The sequence below is a fragment of the Pleurodeles waltl genome, chromosome 4_2 (genome assembly GCF_031143425.1).
Source record: "Pleurodeles waltl isolate 20211129_DDA chromosome 4_2, aPleWal1.hap1.20221129, whole genome shotgun sequence".
Lineage (NCBI taxonomy): Eukaryota > Metazoa > Chordata > Amphibia > Caudata > Salamandridae > Pleurodeles > Pleurodeles waltl.
Window position 1 is genome coordinate 864407155 of NC_090443.1, and position 26580 is coordinate 864433734.

Consider the following 26580-nt stretch of genomic DNA (forward strand, 5'->3'; position numbering starts at 1 on the left):
CGCAATCACTGGAACAAAAGAAAACACCACATGCAAATTTGAATAAAAGTATTGCACATGCTCTTGATTATAGAATCTTGTTAGTAACAAACTACAATTTATCCCGTAAGTTAGTGGAAGACTATGGTAGGTGACCCCTTCTTGTACTGATGAAGGAATCTTTGTGCACACATAACAGTTTTTCGCATCCATGGTTTCAACATACTCATTCAGCAAGCGATAGAAGACATTAGTGGAGAGTTCCCCTTTTGAGTTAGTTCTCTCATTCAAGTGTTTTGTATCTTGCTCAAACTTTTCCCACGGTGTTAGTGTTGTAATCTCTGGTTTTGAAGCATTGTTAGTCGCTTTCTTATCTAACCACAGCATTCCCACAATCACACCTACAATTATTATTGCACACACAATACCTAATATAAGACTTAACCAACCACACACTTTACCCTTCTTGCTACTACCTCTATTATAAGCCATGGTCTGTAAAGAATCAGATAGCAGAACAAAGCAAAACAATTCAACTTGAGGACAATATAAAAGCTCTTTTTTTTTTTTTCTTGATGCAAAATCTCTTTCTCTCTGCGTGTATTTACAGCGTTTCACTCATTCCAGGACCCTTTTGTCAAATCAGGTTAGCAGCTTGTCATAATCGGGTTTCAAAGTCAATTCAGGTTTCAAGTGTCACATCCGGTAATTTGTAAGTCTTTTTTTCTCAGCTTTTCAGCTTTCAATTTCAATTTCAACTTTAACACAGTCTCTTTCTCTGTTTGAATTCAGGTACCGTAATATTGACCTGGTACTTCTCGATCAAAACAGAACGCTAAGAATTCTTGTTGCCATTCGGATGTCGTTGCATATGCCCATTCAGGACCTGCGTACCTTCTATTTGCAGTTCTTTTTCTTTTCAATCTGCGTTCGCCTTGCAGTTCTCCTTCACTTAGATCCTCTACTCGGGATGTATCAGTTTCTTCTGTTATTGTTTCACCTGGTACGACCTTTTCTTTCGCAGCCTGCTTCTCCGGCCAGATATCACCCTTATGCGTCTTTTTCCTGTTTGTCCTTTCAGGACTCTGAACAGCACCCTCCTCTTGTGCCATGGTGTTTTCTCTTGACGGACCTGCAACTGGCTCAGGGGATGCCGGTGTGCTTTGATCTCTCTCTACTATTTCCCCTTCTTCTTCTGGGTCTGTAACAGGTTCAAGCTCTAATCCGTATCCGTCTACTTCTGGGAGAACCTCTCCTTGATTTAGTTCTCCTGCTGCCTCTACTGAGATAGGCACACTGTCACCTCTCTCAAACTCGTTTACTGTTTGAGGGACTAGGCTGTTCTCAGTGGGCTCTCCTACAGTCTCAGTTCCCCCATGGCTATTTTCTGGCCCTGAGACTTCCTTCTCTGGACTTGCTGAGTCAGAGACTTCAAGTTCCTCATCAGTCAGACATGTTACCTTCTTTGTGTGACTGGCATGTATCCAGTTTGGAACGCCTGCACATTTCACAGCAGTGGTTGTTGTCAGTATTACTTGATATGGCACCTTCCAGCGCAGCTCCAAACACGACTTTCTCACGTGCTTCTTGACAACCACCCTGTCACCGGTTTGCAGGGTGTGGCCTGGATCACTGATTGGTGGCAATGTGTTGGCCTCCACCTGGTGGGAAAAAGAGCAAACCACATCAGCCAAACCTTTGCAGTAGTCCAACACCATATCATCCGTGAAATTCACAAGAGCGTTTGCAGGTACTGCGGGCAACCTCATAGCTCTGCCCATAAGGATCTCATGGGGTGATAGTCCTGTCTTCTTATCAGGTGGTGTCCCTCATCGACATCAAATCAAATCAAATCAAATCATTAACATTTATAAAGCGCGCTACTCACCCGTGCGGGTCTCAAGGCGCTAGGGGGGAAAGGGGGGGTTATCGCTGCTCGAACAGCCAAGTCTTTAGGAGTCTCCGGAAAGCGGAGTGGTCCTGGGTGGTCCTGAGGCTGGTGGGGAGGGAGTTCCAGGTCTTGGCCGCCAGGAAGGAGAAAGATCTCCCACCCGCCGTGGAGCGGCGGGTGCGAGGGACGGCAGCAAGTGCGAGGCCAGCGGAGCGGAGGGGGCGGGTGGGGACGTAGAAGCTGAGGCGTCTGTTGAGGTATTCCGGTCCCTTGTTGTGGAGGGCTTTGTGTGCGTGGGTGAGAAGACGGAAGGTGATCCTTTTGCTGACTGGGAGCCAATGCAGGTGTCTCAGGTGTGCGGAGATGTGGCTGTTGCGGGGTACGTCGAGGATGAGGCGGGCCGAGGCGTTTTGGATGCGTTGCAGGCGGTTTTGGAGTTTGGCGGTGGTCCCGGCGTAGAGGGTGTTGCCGTAGTCCAGGCGACTCGTGACAAGGGCGTGGGTCACGGTTTTTCTGGTGTCGGCGGGGATCCAGCGGAAGATCTTGCGGAGCATGCGGAGAGTGAGGAAGCAGGCGGAGGACACGGCGTTGACTTGCTTGGTCATGGTGAGAAGAGGGTCCAAGATGAAGCCGAGGTTGCGGGCGTGGTCTGCGGGGGTCGGTGCGGTGCCGAGGGCCGTGGGCCACCAGGAGTCGTCCCAGGCGGACGGGGTGTTGCCGAGGATGAGGACTTCCGTTTTTTCAGAGTTCAGCTTTAGGCGGCTGAGCCTCATCCAATCTGCGACGTCCTTCATACCCTCTTGTAGGTTGGTCTTGGCGCTGGCGGGGTCCTTGGTGAGGGAGAGTACAAGTTGGGTGTCGTCGGCGTAGGAGGTGATGATGATGTCGTGCTTGCGTACGATGTCGGCGAGGGGGCTCATGTAGACATTGAAGAGTGTCGGGCTGAGCGATGAGCCTTGAGGTACGCCGCAGATGATCTTGGTGGGTTCTGAGCGAAACGGAGGGAGGTAAACTCTTTGGGAGCGGTTAGCGAGGAAGGAGGCGATCCAGTCCAGGGCCTGGCCTTGGATCCCGGTGGAGCGTAGGTGGGTGATTAGGGTGCGGTGACAGACGGTGTCAAAGGCAGCCGAGAGGTCGAGGAGAATGAGGGCGACTGTTTCACCGTTGTCCATCAGGGTTCTGATGTCGTCTGTGACTGAGATGAGGGCGGTTTCCGTGCTGTGGTTGGTTCGGAATCCGGTTTGTGAAGGGTCGAGCAGGTTGTTGTCTTCCAGGAAGGTGGTCAGCTGTTTGTTGACGGTCTTTTCTATTACCTTGGCTGGGAAAGGTAGAAGAGAGATGGGGCGGAAGTTTTTCAGGTCGCTTGGGTCAGCCGTAGGTTTCTTTAGTAGGGCGTTGACTTCAGCGTGCTTCCAGCATTCGGGGAAGGTAGCAGAAGAAAAAGAAGAGTTGATGACGGTCTGGAGGTGCGGGGCGATGATGTCGTCGGCTTTGTTAAAGATGAAGTGCGGGCAGGGGTCCGAAGGGGCGCCGGAGTGGATAGAGTTCATGATGGATTTGGTTTCTTCCGTGTTGATGTGGGTCCAGTTGTTGAGGGTGATGTCCGGGGAAGCGGGTTCAGTGGTGTATGGTTGGGTCTGGTGTCCGAAGCTGTCGTGGAGGTCGCTGATCTTGCGATGGAAGAAAGTGGCGAGGGATTCGCACAAATCCTGTGAGGGCGTGACGGCGTTGGCGCTGGCGCTGGGGTTGGAGAACTCTTTGACGATGCTGAAGAGTTCTCTGCTGTTGTGGCTGTTTTTGTCTAGTCTGTCGGTGAAAAAGTTCCTTTTGGCAGTGCGGATCAGGTGGTGGTGTTCGCGTGTAGCGTTCTTGAGGGCGGTCATGTTGTCAGCGGTGTGGTCCTTGCGCCAGGCCTTCTCAAGGGCACGACAAGTTTTCTTTGATTCTTTGAGGGTGTCAGAGAACCAGAGAGGTTTTTTGGTGTTGGTCTGTCGATGCGTGCGTTTGAGGGGAGCAAGGTTGTCAGCGCAGTTGGAGATCCAGTTTGTGAGGTTTTACATCGGCACTAAAGGCAATGCATCTGCCCATTTCATATTGGTAGCTGCGCACATCTTTGCCATTCTCGACTTCAAGGTACCATTCATTTGTTCTACTAGTCCTGATGCTTCAGGGCGGTAGCTACAATGCAGATTCTGTTCAATGTCTAATGCAGCACACAAGAGCTTAATCACCTCATTGTCGAAGTGTCTGCCCCTATCTGATTCTAAAGAGACCAGAAAACCGAACCTGGGTATTAGTTCTCTAAGCAGCAGCTTTGCAACTGTGAGACTGTCATTTCTATGTGTGGGGTAAGCTTCAATCCAATGGCTGAAAACACACACAATCACCAACACGTACTTCAATCCTCCACAAACAGGCATCTCAATGAAATCCATTTGCATCTTGCTAAATGGACCGCCAGCTCTCCCTATGTGGCTCAAAGTTACCACAGTCTCTTTTCCGGCATTCATCTGTTGACAGATGATGCACCTGTGACAGGTAACTTCTGCGGATTGTATGAATTTTGGGTTAAACCAGTTAATTTTAAATGACCTGATCATAGCATCTCTCCCAAGATGTGCCTGTCCATGGTAAAGCCTTGCAAATTGTGACAAAAGACTGTTTGGCAAAACCAGTTTCCCCTCCTCTGAGACCCATAAGTCGTCAGCTCTCTGTACACATTGCATTCTCTGCCAAGAGCATTTCTCCTCTCTGCTAGCATGACCCTGTAGTGATCTGAGCTCATCTAGTGTATCAACCACCCTCAATGCAAAGTTCAAGCATGTTTCATTTTCAGTTTGCGGTAATAATTCCCACTGGTCCTTGAACGATATACAGTTCAATGCGCAAAACCTTGCAACTTGATCTGCATAGCCGTTTCCCATTGACACAAAGTCTTGTGACTTAACATGAGCACTGCATTTCACCACAGCAATTTCAAGAGGTAACTGAATCGCATGCAACAGTTCCTTAATGTGTTCGCCATTTTTCACAGGAGAACCAGAAGTGGTCTTGAAACCTCTCTGTGACCACAATTGGCCAAAATCATGTACAATTCCAAATCCGTATCTTCTGTCAGTATAGATAGTGACTCTCAGATTTTCAGCTGCGTGGCATGCCTTAGTAAGGGCAATTAATTCTGCCACTTGTGCGGAATACACTCTCTTGAGCCAGGAAGCTTCAATGATACCAGCTATGGTACACACAGCATAACCAGCTCTCAGCATTCCGACTGAGTCTCTGAAACAGGATCCGTCAATAAACATAATGCAGTCATTTTCTTTTAACTGCGTTTCTTGAATGTCAGGTCGGGGCTTGGTACATAGTTCTGTTACCTCAAGACAATCATGCTCCACTTCCTCTTCATTATTAATTTCAGTACTTTCAACAGGAAGTTGAGTTGCCGGGTTCAATACAGTACATCGCTTCAATGAGACATTAGGCGCCCCAAAATGATTGTCTCATATCGGGTAAGTCGGGCATTTGTCATGTGCTGGGTTTTAGTTCGAGTCAACAGAATTTCAACTGAATGTGGAACCATTACTGTCAAGGGATGTCCCATCACTATGCCTTCACACTGCGTTAGGCTTTGACCAACTGCTGCAACTGCGCGCAAACAACCCGGTAAGGCTGCTGCAATGGGGTCCAAGGTAGCTGAAAAATATGCTACAGGATGGTTTGCACCTCCATGGACCTGTGTCAGGACAGACAAAGAACAAGCATCACATTCATGACAAAGCAGTAGAAAAGGCTTTGTGTAATCAGGCATACCCAAAGCTGGTGCCCTGCACATGCACTCTCTTAATTCTATGAATGACTCAAGCTCTTCTTTAGACAGAGTTATGTTATACGGTTCATCCTTAGTCTCTTTGCCTGTCAGCTTTATCAATAGTTTTGAGATAATTGAGAAGTTGGGTATCCACTGGCAACAGTAGCCCACCATTCCCAAAAACATCCTGACATCTCTCTTTGTTGTCGGGGGTTCATCTGCAAAATAGCTGTCACCCTTTCCTTTGATATTCTCCTGGACACTCTCTCAATCAAGTGTCCTAAGTATTTCACCTCTTTCTGACAGTACTGCAGCTTCTTTGGCGACATTTTATGTCCGTTCTTTCCCAAATGATCAGTAAGGCAATTGTGTCATACCTACAGTCATCTTTTGTCCTGGACGCAATCAGCAAGTCGTCAATGTACTGCACTAGAGTCGAACTGAAAGGCAGTACTAAGGATTCCAAGTCCTTCTTCAATATCTGATTGAAGATGGACGGTGACTCAGAAAACCCTTGAGGAATTCTGCACCAACTGTACACTTTGTCCAGGAATTTGAAACTGAATAAAAACTGGCTGTCCTCATGAAGAGGCACCGAAAAAAAAGCTTGTGACAAGTCTACAACGGTGAGCCATTCAGCATCACACGGAACCTGAAACATGATCACTGCTGGGTTCGGCAGTATGGGCCAACAATTTACCACAATCTCCTTTATTTTCCTTAAGTCCTGCACAATTCGAAACTTCCCACAAGGCTTTTTCAGACCCATTATTGGTGAATTACATGGGCTGCTCAATACTTCTTTCAGAACTCCTTGCTTTACAAAATCCGCAATTATCTGCGACACCTGAATAAGGACATCTTGTGCCATGTGGTATTGTGGCACCTGGGGAAACACTGCATTTGGCTTCACTTGTACTTTAACCGGTTCTACTCCTTTTATAAGTCCCACTTCTTTTCCTGTCAGGTCCCACACTTTCTCTGTCACCATTCCCTGTACCTCAGCTGGTAAGTCAGTCACTGTAAGCATCAGGAATAAGGTTAACAAAGGGTAATCTTCACTCGCGGTCTCTGTTTCTAACTCTGAGAACTGACCATCATCCCCTTCATCGTCACTGTTTGTCTGCACTTCAATTCCATCGTTGGAACAAGTAATCGAACATTTTGTTTTGCACAGTAAGTCTCTTCCCAGTAGGGACACAGGACTTGAATCGCAGACTACAAACTCATGCAGTCCCTGGAAGTTGCCAATTTCAACTTGCACCGGATCTGTAATCGGATTTGTCAAGTACTGGTTTGCTACTCCTACCACTCTTATGGTATGTCCTGAAAGTGGCAGTTTTGGAACCTCTGCACTTCTGACTGTAGAGCGTGTAGCTCCGGTATCAACCAAGAATGAGACCTTGTGACCCATTACCTTTCCCTCTACATAGGGTCCCCACTATTCTACTTCTAGGGACGCTGCAAGCCTGCACTCCTCACTGTCTGAACTGTCATCCGACCATTCCTCATTTATTCCATCTTCACCACGCAATGGGAATTGCTGTACTGTATTATTTTGGCTCACTACTTGACCTGTGACCTGCTGAGGAAGCATCATCTGTTGCTGTTCCATTTGAGCTAATGGTAATTGCATTTGCTGTCTAGGTACCATGGGAATCTGCTGTTGTACTTGCTGCATTTGCGCTGGTTGAATACGCGGCATTTGCATTTGCTGCATGGGCTGTAGCCCTTGCATCTGAACCATATTATTTTGGAAGTTCGGATTTTGACTTCTCAGTTTTGGACCTCTCACATTTTGTAATGTACCGACATTAGTACTTTGTTGAACGACACCATCCTGTACCACATTTGGGCATTCCCGCTTCCAATGCCCCACACCCCTGCACGCGTGACATGGTGCCATCTTTTTCATCCCTTGCGCATCATTTTGAACCACCACAGTATTCAAATCTGGACCGCGATTCACAAAACCTCGACCTCGGTCTCTCGGTTGCGCCTGAAACACAACATTCCCTTGCGGCTGCTGCTGTATCATTTGCTGGATTCCATTTCCCTGCATACCTGCCTGTGCTGCCCTTATCTGCATCACCATCACTTTCTCCTTTAGTTTTCTCTGCTTCAGCTCAGTCTCATCACTACAGTATTTCGCATACTGCAACACCTCATCAATCAGCTTCGCTTGCCAACAGATCAAATGATTCTTAATCATCTGGCTAACCTCTGGTCTCAGACTTTCCACAAATCTGAACACAAGATGGTTCATGTCTTTCGGCTCAATAGTCTCAGTACCACTGTAATGTTTGAACGCTTTTGACAGCCTCTCATAGTAAGCATGGATTGACTCTTTAACCTCCTGTGAGGTCCGGTCGATTTTCTGCCAATCAGTCACTTTCGGCGAGACCTTTTGTTTCAAAAACTCAATTACTTTATGATAGTACTTCATCACCTCCTCAGATGGTGCTCCGGTCGCCTTATCCCTTGCCGGCTCCTGTGTCGGCCAGTCTACACCTCTTGCACTCAAGCCATAAATCGGGCGGAACAATGATCTCAAACAAGGTATTCAAGTCTTCCCAGAGACACTTCGCAAGCTTCACAAACCTATTTGTTTGCTGATACCACTCGGCTTCTCCCTCACCCTGGGATAATCATTCGTGAATGACAGTATGTCTCCCCTAGTCCACGGTACATGGATCAGAACCCCACCAGCTGTTTCTCTCATGGGTAACATCTTTACTGATCCCGTATCTGGTGAAGCTTTAGCTTGACTTGATCCCGGACTGTCACTTTTCTCTTTATCTCTTTTCTTTGCCCATCTGCCTTCCCACTTTTCTAAGGCTCCCCAGATCTGCGCACTTTGCAGTATTTCCTTTAGATGCGCTTTCATTCCTGCAGACCTCATATGCTCATAGTCCTTTGAGTCAAAGTCTAACCTGTAGCTTCTTTTCAAATGTTTGGTATTCTCAATATCAATATTGTATTTGTCTGCCAGGTTCGCCAACCCCTGATGTACCTTACCTACATCTTTAGTGATTTTAGGGCACAGATATCTCAATTCTGCTTCTGTGTATGACTCTAATCTGTTTACCCCCATTGTTCCTTCCGCCAATTCAGCAGCCTCCACACCCAGTCTCACAAAGTTCAGGTACTCATCTCTCTCCAACCTTTCCGGTTTCCCTGCAGTTATTGTAGTTTTTTGTGAAGCATAGGTCTTCTCTAACCACTCATTTAACTGTTGTACCGTAAAGCCTTGCAGTGAAATATTCCCTGCATGCATCATTGGCGACTGTGAAGCATTCGTACTTATTGTCTGTGAGGTTAGCACACCTAGCCCTGCCTGTCTCATTGCCTCCAATGGTGCTCCAACCGGGCTAAGGTCTAGCAAAGACCTCGGTCTTTCGACCGCTTGCTCTCCCGGAGCCATTAACTGGGGAGTTACTATGGACCCTCCTCTTATTGTATCCTGGGTCATTACTCCCTGATCACACATACCAGGCTTATCTTGTGTATATAATGGCACCGGTGGGCCAACAGTAATTGGTAACGATATGGCAGCAGGTGTCTGACTTGGTCCAAAACTCTGTGGAGCAACAACTCCAAAAGTTTGATTCTCTGAAGCCAGGGCAGGTACTAATGGAGGTCCTGCTGCTGGATTATACCCTGGTATCAGCTGTTGCTGCAGCTGGGGCAGTAATTGTGGAGTTGGCTCAGTCTGCACTAACCTCGATTTTGTATATATCGGATCAGGCGGCACTATCAGATTTGTAGTAGTCTCTAGTACTGGAACGTCTGGATAGATTCTCTGTATCTGCGGTGGAGGTTGCAACTGTATCTGCATGTCTGGCGCAGTGGGTACACTGATACCATTCTGTATCAAACCCGTATCACTAGTCTGTGCTGTATCAGTAGCTCCCTTCTCCTGCGTCTGGTTCCTAGGACCCGCACTAGTGCTCGGGACATTGTCGCTTACCGCATAAGGTGGCGGGGGATCATGCAATATCCGATTTAGGAACTCTTCCTCGTCTGAATCATCTTCGTCTACCCAAGACCTCTTGGTCTCTTTAGGCTTATTAGAGTCCTTGTCTCTCTTACAGGTGGCTTTCTTCCCCTGCGTCTCGTCTCCCTGTGCTATTGCTGGGAATAATTTGAGTCTGTCAACTATTCCCCGTCTCCACATTTTGCTCTCATTATCCTATCTAGCTTCCGCTAAAGTCTTTTCTGCCCTTTTTATTCTTCTTTAGAAATTTTCTTGTCTCTGTTTAATAGCCATTAAATCCCAAATTGCTAAAGCCTCGTACTGAGCTGGCCTCGGAGGTGGCTTCTGTACACTTAACATCCACCTCAAATTCTCTAGAACTCTCGTATTGAACGTCCCGTGTTCCGGAAAAGCCAAACAGCCCTCCTTTTCCATTAATTTGTACCACTGTTTCATCCATAAACAAGGCGCACCACCTTTTTCCTCCATGACTATATAAGCTGGAGAACCCTCAGGCGGTGTAGGCTCCCCTTCACTCGCCATAATGTATGCATCTCCTTTCAGAGCGCTCTTAAAAGCTTTGATAAAGTTCATCTTTGCGTCTTTTCTTTTGTTTGTATTTAATCAGAAAGTGACTTTAACTCCCAGGACACTCTTCACCCACCTTTCTCAACCTATGGCCTCTCACGGACGGCAGCCAATCCGTGCGCGACCCCTCTTGGCAACTGACCTATCTCAGCACGGCACCACTGACGTCACACTCACACACTGCAGCTGACAAAGTCTTGCGGCTTGTCCGCCCCTCACTAGATTCACACCAAACTAATGCAGAATTACTGGGAGCACCTTTAATAACAACAACAACTAAATTTTTGCCGATTTACTACAGGAAGGATAACACATTTGCTTCAGAACTTTACAGAGATTTCACTTGAAGCCTTGGCCGCTACTCTCTCCTTCTCAGTTCCCGAACCCGCAAGCAGAATTCGACCCGCAAATCCTACTCTCGACTTGTCAATGGTTCGTTCTAGTGCACTTTAGAACTTGCCAAATCTCCATCGAAGGCTTCACACATACATTTTGACTTAAACTCGACTTGTCAATCACGCCCGATTGACCTAATTAAACCGCACAAATTACAACATAAACCCAAGTGTCTCCTACACTTGTCAATATACTCCGGAATCTTAAACCACGACGGGTCCGTACATTAACAACCAACCACGTGGATAATTTTTTAGCACAAAGCGCCACACTCATATGAAGTACGCCGACTTCCCTACTCTCATACTGTGGAGTACACCCATTCCTACTAAAACAACATCACCTGACCTAAATAAACACAAACTTCACAAATCACCTGCAAGTGCATAAGCTGAGCAAGCGCAAATCCTACAGCACACATGCTAAAACGCCGAGAACATCCCCAACTCACTTAGGCAGGCTCCGAGATCCCAGGAAAGTCATGGTGAATTTAGAAACACATCATACCTCCAATTTGCATCATCTCAGAAAAACAATTTAAACAATAATTCTCCGTCCTAGGGCCCCAAAGGGCCAAACCGTCACTCTGCTACCAGAACTGTTAATGCGTCTCTTTATGATAATTTATTACACATCAGGACTCGTTTTAGGCCAATGAATCTTTTGACCCAGTTGAGAGACACCTTAGGACGAGATAGCTAATCAATATGTCAATCAATACATCAATAATGTCATCAATATTTATCACAACAATACATTTCACTTTAGTCAAAGTCATTAATAAATGCAAAACACTACCATAACCTTGTAGTCATGAATAACCACACCAGTTTAGTTGAATTTTATGAGTTTTATTCCCTATTGTTTACAATTCTAAAAGCAGATGCGTCAACCTCAAAACCAAGAAACATAATGGCATAGTCACGATATGGCAACTCTGATAAGATTTCATTAAGGCGAGAATTACAAACATCAGAACATAACACGGCGTGAACATAGATCAATTTAGCAGAGTGTCAATAATGCGTCAGTTCAACAAAGCATAGTTTTGGTCGTTTGTTTATTTGCGTCAGTTTAGTGAACACCTGTCCTAACCACTAATTAGCATTGGCATGTTGGGCTTCATGCAAAACGATTAGAACACCAATTTGGAAAACATCTAACTATGGTCTCTGTCAAAAGCAAGCAGTTGGTACCTAGAAAGGAAAAGCAAACAGACAAATCACAAATGCATTGTCATAATTACCCTCCAAAGTATAGGTCAGCGCACAGGTTCAGTCTTCGTCTTCAGGACATCAGTCAAATCGCCATCAGTCAGAACTCAGCTCCGGGGCTGAATGGGGCCACTTCCCTCATAAGAAGGTAAAGTGTAAAATGGGCAAATCTAAGGGCGAGGATGGTTCTAAGCGAACCAATAAGTCACCAAACAGAGTGACAAAGTTTCTGGATAAAATCAATAGCATTCCCTACCTAATTCCAAATGGCTCCCCGTGTCACGGGTTTTTATCCCTTTTTCGTTGTACATTCCCCTAATATTTGATTCGTCCATGTTTATACCCCACTATCTTTAACCTATCAGAAAATACATTAGGTCCTTAATCTTTCACCCCATATTATTTTACAAGTCTCTCATTGGTTCTCCTGTTCGATGTCTTCAGAGGTGGCACGTCCGGTATGATTTCATCTTTCTGTAATTCTTTGCACATCTTTTGGTCAGTAGCTCCATTGTCTTCACCGGTTTGAATGACCTTGTACATTACATTAATCTACACTGTTGCATTTTGTTTAATATCACCCTACAAGCAATGAGGAATGCATGAGAACAGATCTAGCACGGTTACATTCGGCTTCTAGTTTGAAGAAAACAAGAGGTGATGTCCTTTTGTGAGTCAGCACACTGCAAGATAGGAAAAATAGGAAAAATACATTTAATATGAGAGCCAAGCTGCTAAGCTTCGGCTCATGCTAACTTAAGGCCTACAAAGATTTCAGCACAAATTCAATAGTGTAATCATTAATAATTAGTATAAAACGTATTCAGTATAACGTTTATAAACATTGTAGTCATCATTATTAGTCCACATGTACATTGGCGGCCACTCCCCGTGGTCACATTTCAAGTGCGCGTTTAAGCAAAAGTTACTATTACAGTTTCTATGTGGCATTATCACACATTAATTCATAAACATTTCATGTTAATATAGATTATATAAGCTACGCTCTCTCAGGGTCACAACTTTACCGAAACATATTGGAAAAGCCAATCGAATTTCTCAATAGGCTGGCAGAGGGTTTCTATTGGAATCTGTCTTGGAACACACACTAACTCCAAACCTTGATATTGACAATTTACAGAGCTGCTTCTGTTGGAGAGAATGGTCGGAAGGACGGTAGTAAAGAGGCAGGAGCGACCACAGGTGTATTAATATACTGTATTATTTGTGTCCATTGATCCGATTTCTGCTTCATATTGCAGGTGATCGTCGATAAGTAACATTATTGAGTTGTTCTCTGGCCAGTAAAGACAGTACAGAATACAAAATGTGCAATTTTTTTCACTTAATTTAACACAGATACATTTCACTTAAAATCCACGCTCTTCCTTAACTTACAAAAGTTTATTGAAATGTGATATTGCATGATTGCGCAGGATTCCACTAGTTTGTTCTTATGCCACTCACTTTAAAGATGTCTTAACACCATGTTCCTTTCTACTGCAAAGTGCCGACTCATTAAAAAGAGGCTATATCAATAAAGGACTTGCTACTGGCGTTGTTGCAGCAGCACTGCAAAGTGAGATTGTACCAAAACGCAAATTAATGGTACTCTTTTTTTATCGAACTGAGAAGGATAAAGTTGTGAGCTGAAATTGTGCATTGTGTCCGTGCAAAGCAACACAAAATGACGCAAGGGGGCACAAAGTGACACATGTTATATGTTATCCAGTGCAAAATGTGTTTTGCTCTGAAAATGTGCCCTTTCTCAACGCAAAAAATGTTCTGTGTCTCATTGCATCAGGGTGTAACACTGGGGTGCAAATACAGATGGGTTTTGATGCAAAGCGCAAAACCAGTGTTCTCGCCAGAAACTACCACCAACTGAAAGCAAGTCAGAGTCAGCCTGGGACAGAAAAAAAGGCTCAGACACCAAAGAAAGAATAGCCCCATTAGGCGGCTAAATATGTAGCTCTTGTTTCCAAATTGTGACCGTTTTGAACTTGTAAGCTGTGCTTAATTTGAGCTGGTGATTGCAGAATGGGCCCACCCACCCGAAATCCATTTTTGGGGACCAGCACTCATTGTTCCTCAACATTCTTATCTAGAGCAAGAGAAAGAAAAGCACAAAAAAGGGGACAGAAGGAGGAAGAGAAAGATGGCAACCTAGAGATAAAAGGAGAAAGAGCAAAAGTTTAGGCCCCAGCATTTATTTGTATTGTAAGGATGCGCTGTATAAGTGTTTTGCAAACTAAGGAAGACTGCGTGGATTTGGAGCTTGCTTCAGGGAGTGTTTGTTTTAATGTCCGGAAAATCAACAGTAAAAACCGGCCCAGCAAACCATGGAACACCTACAAACAACAACAAAAAACACAGTCCTTACACCGACCTGTCAGACCAGCCCGTCGGGTACTGTCTGATTTCCCTGTAGGTCAGACCAACACTGATTGCAGGTAAGGCAAGGAGAAATGGTTTGGTCGATAAACATAAAACAGGAAACTTCATCCGGTTCCCACTTCTTCACCACTTAAAAGTAGGTGGGCTCCCTTTGTACACTGACTCTCATTTTGCCCCGAAAAATGAGTTACCTAAAAGAATTATAATCTAACAAAATTACCAAACTACACAGAGACATCAGTCTTTAAGATTAGCAATTAAAGGCAGCAGTGCTAGAATACTGATCAATAACCAGCTTCCAGCATATTTGTTAGCTTTTCATTTTTGTTGTTGTGCCTTAATACTGCTACTTACAGGCGTTACTGTTATTAAATGAAAGATATTCAGGATTGCCAACCATGGAGAGATGGAAGGGTGAGTTGGCAGTGTTGAGATTTCATCTCATGACCGACAGATCAAAACAGATGTCAGAGGTGACATCTTGCCGGCAGTCTAAGGTACCGGCCTTCAGGGCTGTTAGGGAGAGAGAGTTCCCCCCTAATGTGACTTCCGTCGCCTTCCAGACGAGGAGACCTGCAAAAGGAAACTAGTTTTCCTATAAGGTATCCTTGACTCACCTTTGACCTCAGATTTTAAGTGTCCTCAAAATTGAGTTTTACTGGAAGTCGCTGTCCAGCCCAACAGGTTCTCTGAGGCCATGGAATGAACAACTGCTTGGCAAGAGCGAAAATTGGCGCAGAGTCAAACACCCAATTTTTGGAAACACCTATTTAAGGCTGCGAGCCAAGCATGGGGGTGTGATGTTCACTGATGCATTTTGTGCATATTAAACATTCATTCCTCATCTTCATAGCAGCTGGCTGTAACCACTGGCTTACGATTCAAGATTTATTCTTTAAAATTCACATTTTAAGGAAGTGCACTGACTGAATGAGGAATGTCTGCTCCCTGACGGATTTAAACCTTTATTATTAATAACTCTGCTGCCCGAGCTCAGTGTCAGGGTTCTCAGGGTGGTTCATGGCAGGCGTGACTTGTTCATCCAGTTCTATTTTTCCTTCTAGTATTTGACGTGTTGCATTTCTAATAGGAAAAAGCAAAACCACAAGTGCCAGATGAGTTAAAACATACTCACTCTGACCATCCTCTTTATTTTTACCATCCTCTTTATTTTTAGCAATGCTTCCTCTTTAGGCCCACAGACAAATTCCACTTTATCAAAGCAAGTGCGCCTCCAAATGGGCAGCTAGATGGGCCTCGACGACAGAGAGCTAAGACCTATTGTGTACAAGACCAATCCCAATGCTGGGCTTTAAAAGACCCGTTACTTATCATTGGTTGCCTTTTTTGTCAATCTCGAATGCTTGCTTGTTATTCAGTGACTTTCCTTTTTGTTCTCGAGTTTGTCCCTCCCTTGACCATTCTTTAGTTTGGATGATTGTATCCTTCCTGACTAGATGGAACATCTTTCTACTGGGATAGAGACAGATGTAACCATTATAAAATAGTTTTTCTCTTTGAAGAAAGCACAACATATTTTTCATGGGAAGAATTGATTGAGAACCTTCTCCAGCTTTAGTCTTGTTTTTCCAGGCCTCCTTAAATCGATTTATCATCTCAGTGATCTATGCGACAGTGATGATGTATGTTAAATTCAATCTGAAAAAAATACTGAAAGCGAAACCTTAACCACCTCGTTTTGTTCGTAATGTGGGGATGTTTTTAAGTGTGGATTAGATCGGGTTTTAAGTTTTAGCTTCTCTACATTATTAGGGCAACAAAGTCATCATATAATGCAAAAATGTCTTTGCTGACTGTTTCAATATTTCTCTCTGAATAAATATACAAAACCTGGTTTTATCTGAGTTCATAGGAGAAGAAATCTTTTACACGTTTCATTTGTATTTGCCCACATAAAGTTCCATAAAGTTTTTTAATAATCGCATTGTGCAGAAAAAAGAGGAACCTATTATCTTACTCTTATATGGGTTACCTAACACAATTTGTTGTAAGCATTTAAAAGGTTGATTTTTTTGGAAAGGAAAGGCGACTGATTTTAAAAAATAATTTCTGCATTCAAGGCCCTAATATTAATTAGTCTCAGGGATATTTTCTATGCATTACGTCACACAGTAAAAGTGATTAATTTCGTTTAACAAATGAATCGTTTTTTATTTTATTGTAACACTATACACATAACATTTTTAAACTAACCTTTACATAAATGTTTATCTACTTACAACTGTTTAATTCTGGTTTAAAACATGCAAAAGATCGTTTCCTTTGGAGGCAGGGAGGTGAGGGGCTCCAATTAGGATCAATCCTATTCTATGATTGCAAGTCTAAGCTTCAAACCTCAGACCACATTTTAGTTTAAAAAAAAAAAAAAAAACTATGGGTTTTATTTATGAAAATATGGTACAGCACAAGCCATCTTACTGCGCTGTGCCATCAGGAAAGGGCAGCAATTTGCTGTGTTTAAGCAATATGGTGCATTCCTGCCTGTCCTCTGCGCCCTTTAGGCAGCCTAGTGCCAACATGGGCACCCTTGCACCATGGTGGAAGAGTGCCTGTGTTGCATGCAGAATTGTTTTTGTGCAGGAAGGGGCACTTTCCTGCACAGAAACAATCCTGGAAGGCATATTCCTCTATCTTTGTGTGCTGCAGAATGCAGAACACATAGAAAGAGGAAGTAACAGGGAGAAATATAGAAATTTCTCCTAGTTACGCCTTCCCTCTGAAGGTGTAAGACTTTGGCGCATTCCCAGGTTTACAAGACCTTGTAGATCTGGGAATGCATCAAAATCCATGGGAGTTGTGTGGGAACACCCACGCTATGCCCATGGAATGCCTACCCAGGGCAGAGTAATGTAACGCAGCGATGTGTGCTGCATTGCACTACTCCAGATTTATAAAGCCACTCAGATGGCATGCAAAGCGGCTTTGTGTGGCTTCATAAATCTGTCTTAGAGGTTTGCACCGCGCATGTACGTCATTGCTTGGTGCAAACGTGACACAAACCTCTTATAAACATGCCCATGTATCTCCCGGTGGAATCACTTGTGTTATATATGGTTAATATCTGCATTGTTACCCAGTAATAAAGGCTTCTCCATTGAATAGCCCACTGAGGAAATTAGAAACGCCAACCTTTCTTATAACAATTTCGAGAAGAAGAATAACATTTACATTTATGTAGGAAATGTTGTGTTGCAGATGAGAGAGGTTTAGCCATACTAATCACTTGAAAAAACAACATAATTGATGCCTCCCTCTGAAAGATAAACCTGCCTTACCCAAAGGTGGTTTCTGCACACTGGGTAATAATTTATTTCTCTTTGTTATAAGATGAGTCTTGTAGCTGAGATTCCTCCCACTACGCTACCACTTTTTAAGCCTCAGATGAATTGGAAGGTAACCTCGAACACACCAAAAAGAGCATATTAATTAAATTAAAATAGCTCAAGAATAATAAAGTCAGTAAGTCTTGAAGCATCTTTAGCAGAATCTAATTGTGAAAATATAAATTACCACGATGGGATGGGTCATATGTGTTCAAATAAAAACTGGAACTCCTAATGTACTTCAGTAACATATTAAATATAATACAATATTCACATTTATGATGTAGGTATTCCATTACTAAGTGCAGCTGCCCAAACAAAACCACAAATGTGAAATATAAAACAGGGAACATTTCTGAAAAGAAGGGTAATCGCTACCATTCTTTACCAAATAGCAAAGCTAAATTGAAAATGAGAGTGCACAGGTCGCTCAAATTGCAGTAGGTTACATAGTGATAGTATATGGGGCAGGGTTTCTGTCCCATGTCCTCTCTTTTCTTGTTTGTGACACAAAGGTGGGTTTAAGCAAGTGTCCAATCACGGCAACAGGAGGAATTGGGTATCAGCAAACAACCCCTCTCTCAGCACCCAGACTCTCTCTGAATATTTCTAAAGTTATGCTACCACAGCACATGGAATTGGTCCATCTGGGCATGTGTTGGAAATCTCCATTCTAGGGTCTGCCTTTCTTTGTGATAAACAGAAGTGAGTCGGTATCTGAACACATCTCTCTGATTGTTACAGGCTGGATGGGATTCTGATGAACAAGGAAGAGGATGCCAAGCATCAAAGGTTGCCATCATTCAACAGGACTTTGGTCCTGCTCCGCGAAGCCATCAAGTCCAGTAACTCTCATTATCGAGGTATGTCCATAGGTCTCATACAGAACAGCAAAACCTTCATGGGTAAGATTCCAAGAAGGCACCATTTGTTAAGTGTTGTAGACACGTTTTGGCCCACAAAAAGGGTTTGGGTACTTCACCTGATTATTTTCATATGCATTGGAATCTGCAGCAGTTTTTGGGAGGCAACATGCTTGTTATTCCTCACGGCCACTTGTCTGGAGGAACCAAACCTCTGCCTATATTTAGCAACACCCCTTACAACTCTCGTGTTACTGTTGTCTCACCTGTTAACAATTACAACTATGTTGCTGTGTATCATATGTATTAATTTCCATCTAATTTATGAATACCACATTTATAATAAATTATATTTATTTACAAGATTGACAGTTTTTGTATATTCATCGCGTGTCCCTTTATGGTATGCTTTCAAAACTTGGATGATGACAGATATCCTCAGAATATAAGCAATGTTTTAGAAAAAAACTGGACACAAGCATACTGATGGGGGAATATAAATTAACTAATTACATAAATATCATTAAGCACTCAAATAATGACACGGTGACTAAGAGAAATCACAACAAGAAAATGGGTTTCACTCAGAGTGTAATTTGCAATACACTGGGCGTGGTATTTAAAAGCACAATTACCTCATCAATCAGAGTTTTGCACCTGTGAATGTGGAGGACGCATTGATTGCTCACGTTTCCACCCATTACGCAGTGCACAATAGCAGAATATGCACGCCAGTGTGTGCCAACAGCATTGGCCCAAGGTTTTTCCTAGTAGAATGTGTGCAGGCAAAACCACCCAGGGAGTGTCGGAACATTCCATTTATAACCCAGATTCAAGATGTCTGGTATCTCATTGCCTGAAATGCTATATTAGGTATTTCCAGTCTAGGCCTCGCTGTAGAATTGGGCCGTGAAATATTGCGGAAAGGGGAGGTTCAGTAAATGTGTCAATCAGGCCTCCCATAAGTAACCAGTAGATTTATTTTTACAGCCAGTCAATTTAATGGTTGTTTTCTAAGTTCATTTATCAGTTAAACACCCTTGAAGATGCAAGTTGGTGGGCTCGAAATACTTCAGATACAAATGTAATTTCTGATTGGTGCATCAGTAAAATATTAATGATGGATGCTGTGGTGATAATTCCCAAAATATGTAGAGGCTCATTCCCATTCACAAAGGCATGCAGTCCTTTGTGCACTGCTCTTAAAGCGTCTAAAATGGAAATATACCATGAATATTCATGCACACTTAGTACGAGTGGAAAGAACTGTGCCTTTTTGGCACTTTTACTAATGAGTTTGACATTTTAATCTATTCACAAAGGCACGTAAGAGTATGCAAACGAATACCCCTTTAATACTTGTTCCTGTACCCATAAATGCTTTTGTGAACGGCCCCATAGAATATATCCATCAATTCTACTGCAGATTGCATAAAATACTTGTTGTACTTATGTTGGGTTGTATAGTTAATAAGATTTTAATGTACTTTTCAGTCACAGGTGTGTAGGCAGTTGAAATACTTTCCCTTTTCATACCCAGTCCCAGTGAAATTACAGACCATCTCCCATGGTGCTGCATCTCTATATCCTTTTAGTCTGTAATGGCCACATGTGGTAAGGTTGAAATGTGGTTGCTGAACTTCTGAGTGTGAATTCAGTAAATCTTGCTTTTGAAATAAAGACAATCACAACCAGGTTCACCGGAATTAAGCGTCAATTAAGCAGCATTTTGAGCACGAATTAAACAACGGCCTTGGCCGAATTTTGTAGCACAGGAAGAAGCCAGAGGTACCCACAGAACACGAGGCACCCGCTGGATCCAGTTTTTCCCAGTAGCAGCTGTACAAATGGACTTTAGAGTTTATGGTCCTTGGTGCCTTAAAAGTGTAATGTAAATGTTAGAAAGATGGCTGAAATGTTTACAGATTCAGGGAAAACACCCTCAAACAAGGGAGATCTGTGTTAAGATTTAAGATGAAAGGGGAAAACACTTTGGCCCATATTTATACTTTTTTAGCGCCACACGTGCATTGTTTTTTGACACAAAATCGGCGCAAACTTACAAAATACAGCTGTATTTTGTAAGTTTGCGCCAATTTTGCATCAAAAAACAACGCACATGCGGCGCTAAAAAAAGCATAAATATGGTCTGTTGTGTCCATTTTGGGGCGGTTTTTGGGAGATACTGGCTCTCACTATGTCAGGGATGGTCAGGACGATGCAGGCTCATGACACAAATAGTACTATAATTTCTAGGAGATGTCTAGCCCCAGATTGTTCACCTTATAAATACTCTCCAGACATCAGACTAGATCCAGAAACCTTTAAGCAGTATCTCTGTGTGCCAGAAAGGGGCGCCTTGCATCTCTGCACTAACGCTGTTCCCCTATGAAAATGGCATGCAGGGCCTATATAGGTGCTACTCCTGCACACTGTCAGTTCCTTTCTTTCTTCGCCACCAGACGCATATCCAGAGCTCCCTCTTCATCTTTTTGAGGCTTGTACTTCAAACATTTTCACAGTTTGCAAGGAATGTCACCCCCCTAAAACTACAGGCATCAAGCCCTGACGGACTGTTGCAAACAGATGTCTGTGATGGACCCCCAATGGTTATGCTTATGGTACCTAAATTGTCAAGTATAAGAAGACTTCTTGTCCAGGCAGCTCCAATTTGTGGTCTGTGTCTGAGGTTAGTTTCCAGTGTCGTAGGAGCCGCTCAAGAGGCCAGTCTTCTCTGCACTCCAAATCTCCAGGTAAATCCAAAAGAAACACAAGAAGTCAAAGTGGGATTGTGCTTTTATTGCCCCACCCGCATTCGCTTGAGCAGATGCAGGGGCGGCGTCATTCTTCTTGTTCTCGCCCTCGAAGCTAGCTGACTTTGGATCTTGTGCCAGTATAATCCTGAGTTTCCAGGGCCAAATGCTACTCCACGTCAGATCAAAGAGTTCAGCACAGCCATGGTCTGGCTCTTTGGATTCCTTCTGACTCCCTCTGGTGTGCCTTCAGGCCCCAAGAATACATGAGGTCCTCCTTCTGGGGTACAACTCAGAGGTTCTTCATTGGCACCATTTGGCCCCTCAGAGCTGGACTCTGTTTCCTACCCCGCTTCCAGCCCCAACACCTGTGCCGACCCTGGGTTCCTTGGCACTGGCGCCCATGCCAACTGTCAATGCAGGAATATTAGGAACCAATTGTTCTCTCCGTTGTCAAGTCTGCGCCACCCCGACCTTGGCCAACATCGCATTTGACTCCAACCGAAGTACCACTTCCCCTTTTGGATGTTCTAGTTCCTTATGTGAGGAAGCCCACCTTGCACTCTCTGATGACTATGACCCGGGTGATGAGTTTGCTCAGCACTATACCGATGACAGTTGGCATGAAGACTTGAAGGAGGCTAGTGGCCTTGAAATGTCTCCTGAGATGGCCCGTTTTTATTTTTCTGGACCTGCCAGAGAGAAATTGGCTTCCTTCGCTATTGTTATGCTTAGAGCTAAAGTTCTTGACCTACACCTCACTACTACAAGACGAATGTTCTGACTGAGGTCCTACAACCTAGGCAGACTTTTGCTGAGCCTTTCCGCCCGATTAACAGGGCTTTGACAGACACTTTATTAGGGGCCTTGGTCAAACCTTTGTTTGGGCCACCTGTCAGCCCACAAGTTGCCAGGCACCATCATCCTGCTGTGGGCGACACTGCTTTTTCTCCCACAGGATCCTCTGCCAGACAGCCTTGTTAAGTCTTCCACAAGTCAGTCTAATCTGAACATGCTTCCCTCTGCTCCTCCTTACCAGGAATCTGAATGTGTAGAACATATGGCAAGAGGGTTTTCTCTTCCACCAGTCTAGCCCTCTGAACAGTCAACACCAGCTGCTTGTTGGGCTGTTACTACCATTCCCTTTGGGATTCGGTGGCTCAGATCATCCCAGCTGTCCTGGATGACCTTTGCCCATCTTGGCCCAGGCACTTCAAGATGGTTGTGATGTTCACAGTACTCTGTGGCTTGGACATCACTGGTTCCGTCAAGAAAGCTATCAGCATGAGTGTTACCATTCACTGTTATGTGTGGCTGTATTCTACTGGGTTCTCTACTGAGGTCCAGTTCTCGCTAATGGACATGCCATTTAACAGAATGCGCCTCTTTGGGGGCAAAGCTGACACTGCCCTCAAGCAGCTTAAAGAGAGCAGGACAATGGTTTGCTCCTTGGGCCTTTATGTCACTCCCGCCAGCCGTATAGCTGAGCTGCCCACCACCCATAAGACCAAGGTCAGCGTGCTGCCCAGTCCACAAACTACTGCCCCTGACCCCCGACCCCTCTCCTGTCACAGCCCCACTTGCCAAACCTCTTTAGCTTGCCCTTGATGGAGCACAGCTACCTGGCAGGAGGGGGAATCTCTCTATTTTGCAGCAGGAAGAGCAATCCTTTTTGGCCAAAGGGACTATTGAGAGGGTGCCAATGTGAGCGGTGATATGTGGTTGCTATTCCCTCTACTTTCTGATGCCCAAGAAGGATGGAGGCCTCTGGCCAATATTATATCTGCACCCTTTCAACACCTTCTTCCGATATGAATAGTTCAGAATGTTCGCCAAGACCCACGTCTTGTCTGCCCTCGAGCCTGGAGACTGGATGGTGGTGTTGGACCCACAGAGAACCTATTTTCACATTTCTGTACTGCTGGCTCATCGCTGCTACATGCGGTTCATTGTGGAACAGGAGCATTTCCAGTTCACTATACTTCCCGTTTGGTCTCACCTGTGCTCCTCAGGTGTTCACAAAAGCAATGGAGGCAGCTCATCTTCGGAGGTCGGGGGTACCTTTCTTCTCCTACCCTTGATGACTGGCTCTTGAAGGCGGGCTCGCCCAAGGCAGTCATAAGCCACCTCCAGACTGTGGAGAACCTCCTTTTATCTTTGGGGTTCACTATCAAGGTGTCAAAGTCACACCTGACTCCTTCTCAGATGGTCCCATTCATTAGAACCATTCTGGACATGGTTCATTTTCGTGCCTTTTTCCCCAGGAGGAGATTGTAAGACATTCAGACTAAGATCCTGGCAGTTACACCTGAAGGTGGCACAAGGCCCTTTCATGAATGGGGGAGAACCTTAGCTAGATCTGTTCACCACCAACAAGATCGCACAGCGTCAAATCAACACTTGTGCACTGTATGCCTTTCCACCTACCCCTCTCCTGCTCCGATTTCTCAAGAAGATCAGGACAGACCTGGCCCAAGTCATCCTTGTGGCTATACCTTGGGCATGGAGAGTATGGTATCCAGAACTCCAGGGCTTGAGCATATGTTTCTGGACAGACTGCCCTTCTGGGAGGATCTGCTGCCACCACAACTGGACAGGATTCTTCAACCGTGCCTTGACAATTTTAACATTAATGCTTGGAGATTCAGCTACGACAGCTGAACACCTTCAACCTTCATCAGGAGGTGGTTGATGTCATCTTGGCAGCCAAGAATCCCTCTATGAAAACTGTATACGTCTGTCGTTGGGACAAATTTGTGGTTTGGGGCAGCACACCCACACTGACCCCCTTCAGTCCAAGTTATCTGATGTTCTTTTGTTTGTTCTTTCCTGTACGCAGTACTTTGGTTTAGGCACAGTTAAGGGTTATCTTTTGGCCTTTTCATGGTTGCAAGATCAGCTCTCACTGTTTAATTCACCAGTTGTGATGCAATTTTCGAAAGGGTTACAACATATGTTTCCTCCTTCTCCCTTTGTGATGCCCCAGTGGAGTATTAATGTGGTCCTGACTTATCTGATGTGCACTCCTTTTCAGCTGCTTTACAGCTGTCCCTTGGGGCTCCTTACCATCAAGACTACAGGCCTCATTATTAACCTAACGGTCACCAGACTGCCAGGGTCACGGTCTGACTGCAACATTATGACCGCGGCGAAGCTGCCACGGTCCAGCCGCTGACACCGCCAGGCTGCAGCCAGTCTGCAGCCTGGTGGTTCCGGCAGTTGTAATCCGCCAGGGCAGCGCTGCAAGCAGGGCTTTCCTGGGGATTACGACTCCCCATCCGCCAGCCTGTGCATGTCGGTTTACACCACCATGGAAAGGCTGGCAAAATGGGGGACTCGGGCCCCTGCACTGCCCATGCACTTGGCATGGGCAGTGCAGGGGCCCCCATGCACAGCCCTGTCGCGTATTACACTGCCCGAATTACTGGCAGTGTAATGCGCAATGGGTGCTGCTGCACCCGCCACACCGCCACATTGCAGCCGGCTACATTAGGAGCCGGCTGCAATGTTAAGGCCCTGTTCACCACAGGGCTGGCCGGCAAAAACTCTGTTTCCACCCCCAGGCCCTGCAGGGCTGGCGGGGTTCAGGCCATACAGGTGGCGTGATGGCGGGAAGGGTTTGGCGAGCAGCCTCTGCCACACACCAATCTCATAATGAGGCCCTATGTTCCTCTTTGCCATCATCTAGGCATTGTAATCGAGTGAGCTTAAGGTTCTTTGTATTTATCCACTTTACACTACCTTCTTGCCAGACAAACTAGTCCTGCGGTCTCGGGCATCCTTCTTGTTGGAAGTTGTGATGCCGTTCCACATTGGTCAAACCAGCACTCTGCAAGTGTTCTGTGCTTCACCTCACCTCTCTAAGGAAGAGGAGAGACTCCATCGCTTGGACCCCAAGAATGCAAATGAACTTCTATATAGATCATACCAAAGAAAATTGGGTGGATGATCAGCACTGTGTGGGGGTTTGCTGGAGTGAAAAAAGGCAAGTAAGTGCAGGACAGAACTATCTCCCACTAGATCATGCTCTCCATTAAGATCTGCTGCGCATTGACTGAAAAAGCAGCCTCCAGAAGGACTGCATGCTTATTCAACCAGGTCAAAAGCTGCTGCCACTACGTTAGCCTGTGGAGCCCCTGTGCTAGACATCTGCCAGGCAGCTACATGGGCATCCCTCCAAACATTCACAAAGCACTATTGCCTGGACAGTCAGGTTTGCCGGGAGGCTAATTTTGCCTGCACTGTCCTGCAAGACATTCTGTTATGAGTCCTCTCATAGACCCACCTCCAAATAGGTACTGTTTTGTTATATATTCAAAAGATTAGGAATTTGCACTAGAAGTCTCTATCAGAAGATCAAGTCATTTACCATCAGTAAAGCTCTCTCTGGTAGAGACTCTGCGGAGCCGCAGATTCCTCACTGATCCTCCCACCCTCCCCTCGTTCTGTGATTGGACTCTACCCATTAATAGGATCCCAAGTCTAGTAATCTGCACTCTGTCTACCAATTTGATTTTGGGTCTGCATCTGCATCTCAGGGGGTGACAGTCTTGAAATCAACTGACATCAGTGCACAGGGGTGGTGCCTATATAGGCTCAGCATGTCATTTCCAGAGTGGAACTTCATCAGTGCAGAGCAGCACGGCGCCACTCAGAGGTACTGCTGAAAAGTTTCTGAATCAAGGATGACGCCTGGTGAATATTCAAAAGGTGAGGAATTTGCAGCTAGCTACCAGAAAGACCATTACCTAATGTCAAACTTGTTCTCCTCCAAGTCCTCTGCCTCACTTTCTCAAAATGACCTCCATACAAGCGACAGTCAACTTGCGGTTCACTTTATCTCCTGTTAGTCAGAGGCCAACTCCTCTCTACACTAGGCAGTACAGCTTTCGTTTCTTCCAGGCCACAACACCAGGGTTTCCTCTAGAGTGTAAGGCTTGTTTTCAACCTTGGGGAAAGAATACCTTCTCTGGTAGGCTGCCCTCTGTGCTCATGCATCAGAGCATCACCAGAGGTTTATACAGAGAGAGTGTTATGGTGCAAGGGTGGCAATATGTATTTAACACCATGGACAAAGCGAATCAAGCTGGAGTGCCTGGTTCAAAAGTCATAACCTCAGCTAACCAAAGTATAGAGCCTAATTTCAGGCTTTATTCAATCACTTTATTAAATATAGGGAAGTGCAGGCAACAAGTGTAAAGAAAAGGTTTATTCCCCTGTAAACGTTATAGACACCTCAAGTAAGAACTCCGAATTTTCCAGTCTTGGCATAACCTCGGAACTTATGTTGGGCTCCACAGTAAGACACCTTAGTGGCAAGCTATCTTCATGAAAACCTAGAAGCAGTTCTATCCTGATCAAACCTACTTAG

General features: G+C 44.9%; 1 protein-coding gene across 1 annotated transcript in view; it reads left to right on the forward strand.

Annotated features, from left to right (window-relative positions):
- The window catches only part of TTC22 (tetratricopeptide repeat domain 22), a 122423-nt gene that overhangs the window by 66405 nt on the left and 29438 nt on the right, over positions 1-26580 (forward strand). Inside the window, exon 3 of the mRNA XM_069232615.1 lies at positions 18338-18456. Coding sequence (XP_069088716.1) covers positions 18338-18456 — 119 coding nt within the window. The remainder of the gene's footprint in view (positions 1-18337; positions 18457-26580) is intronic.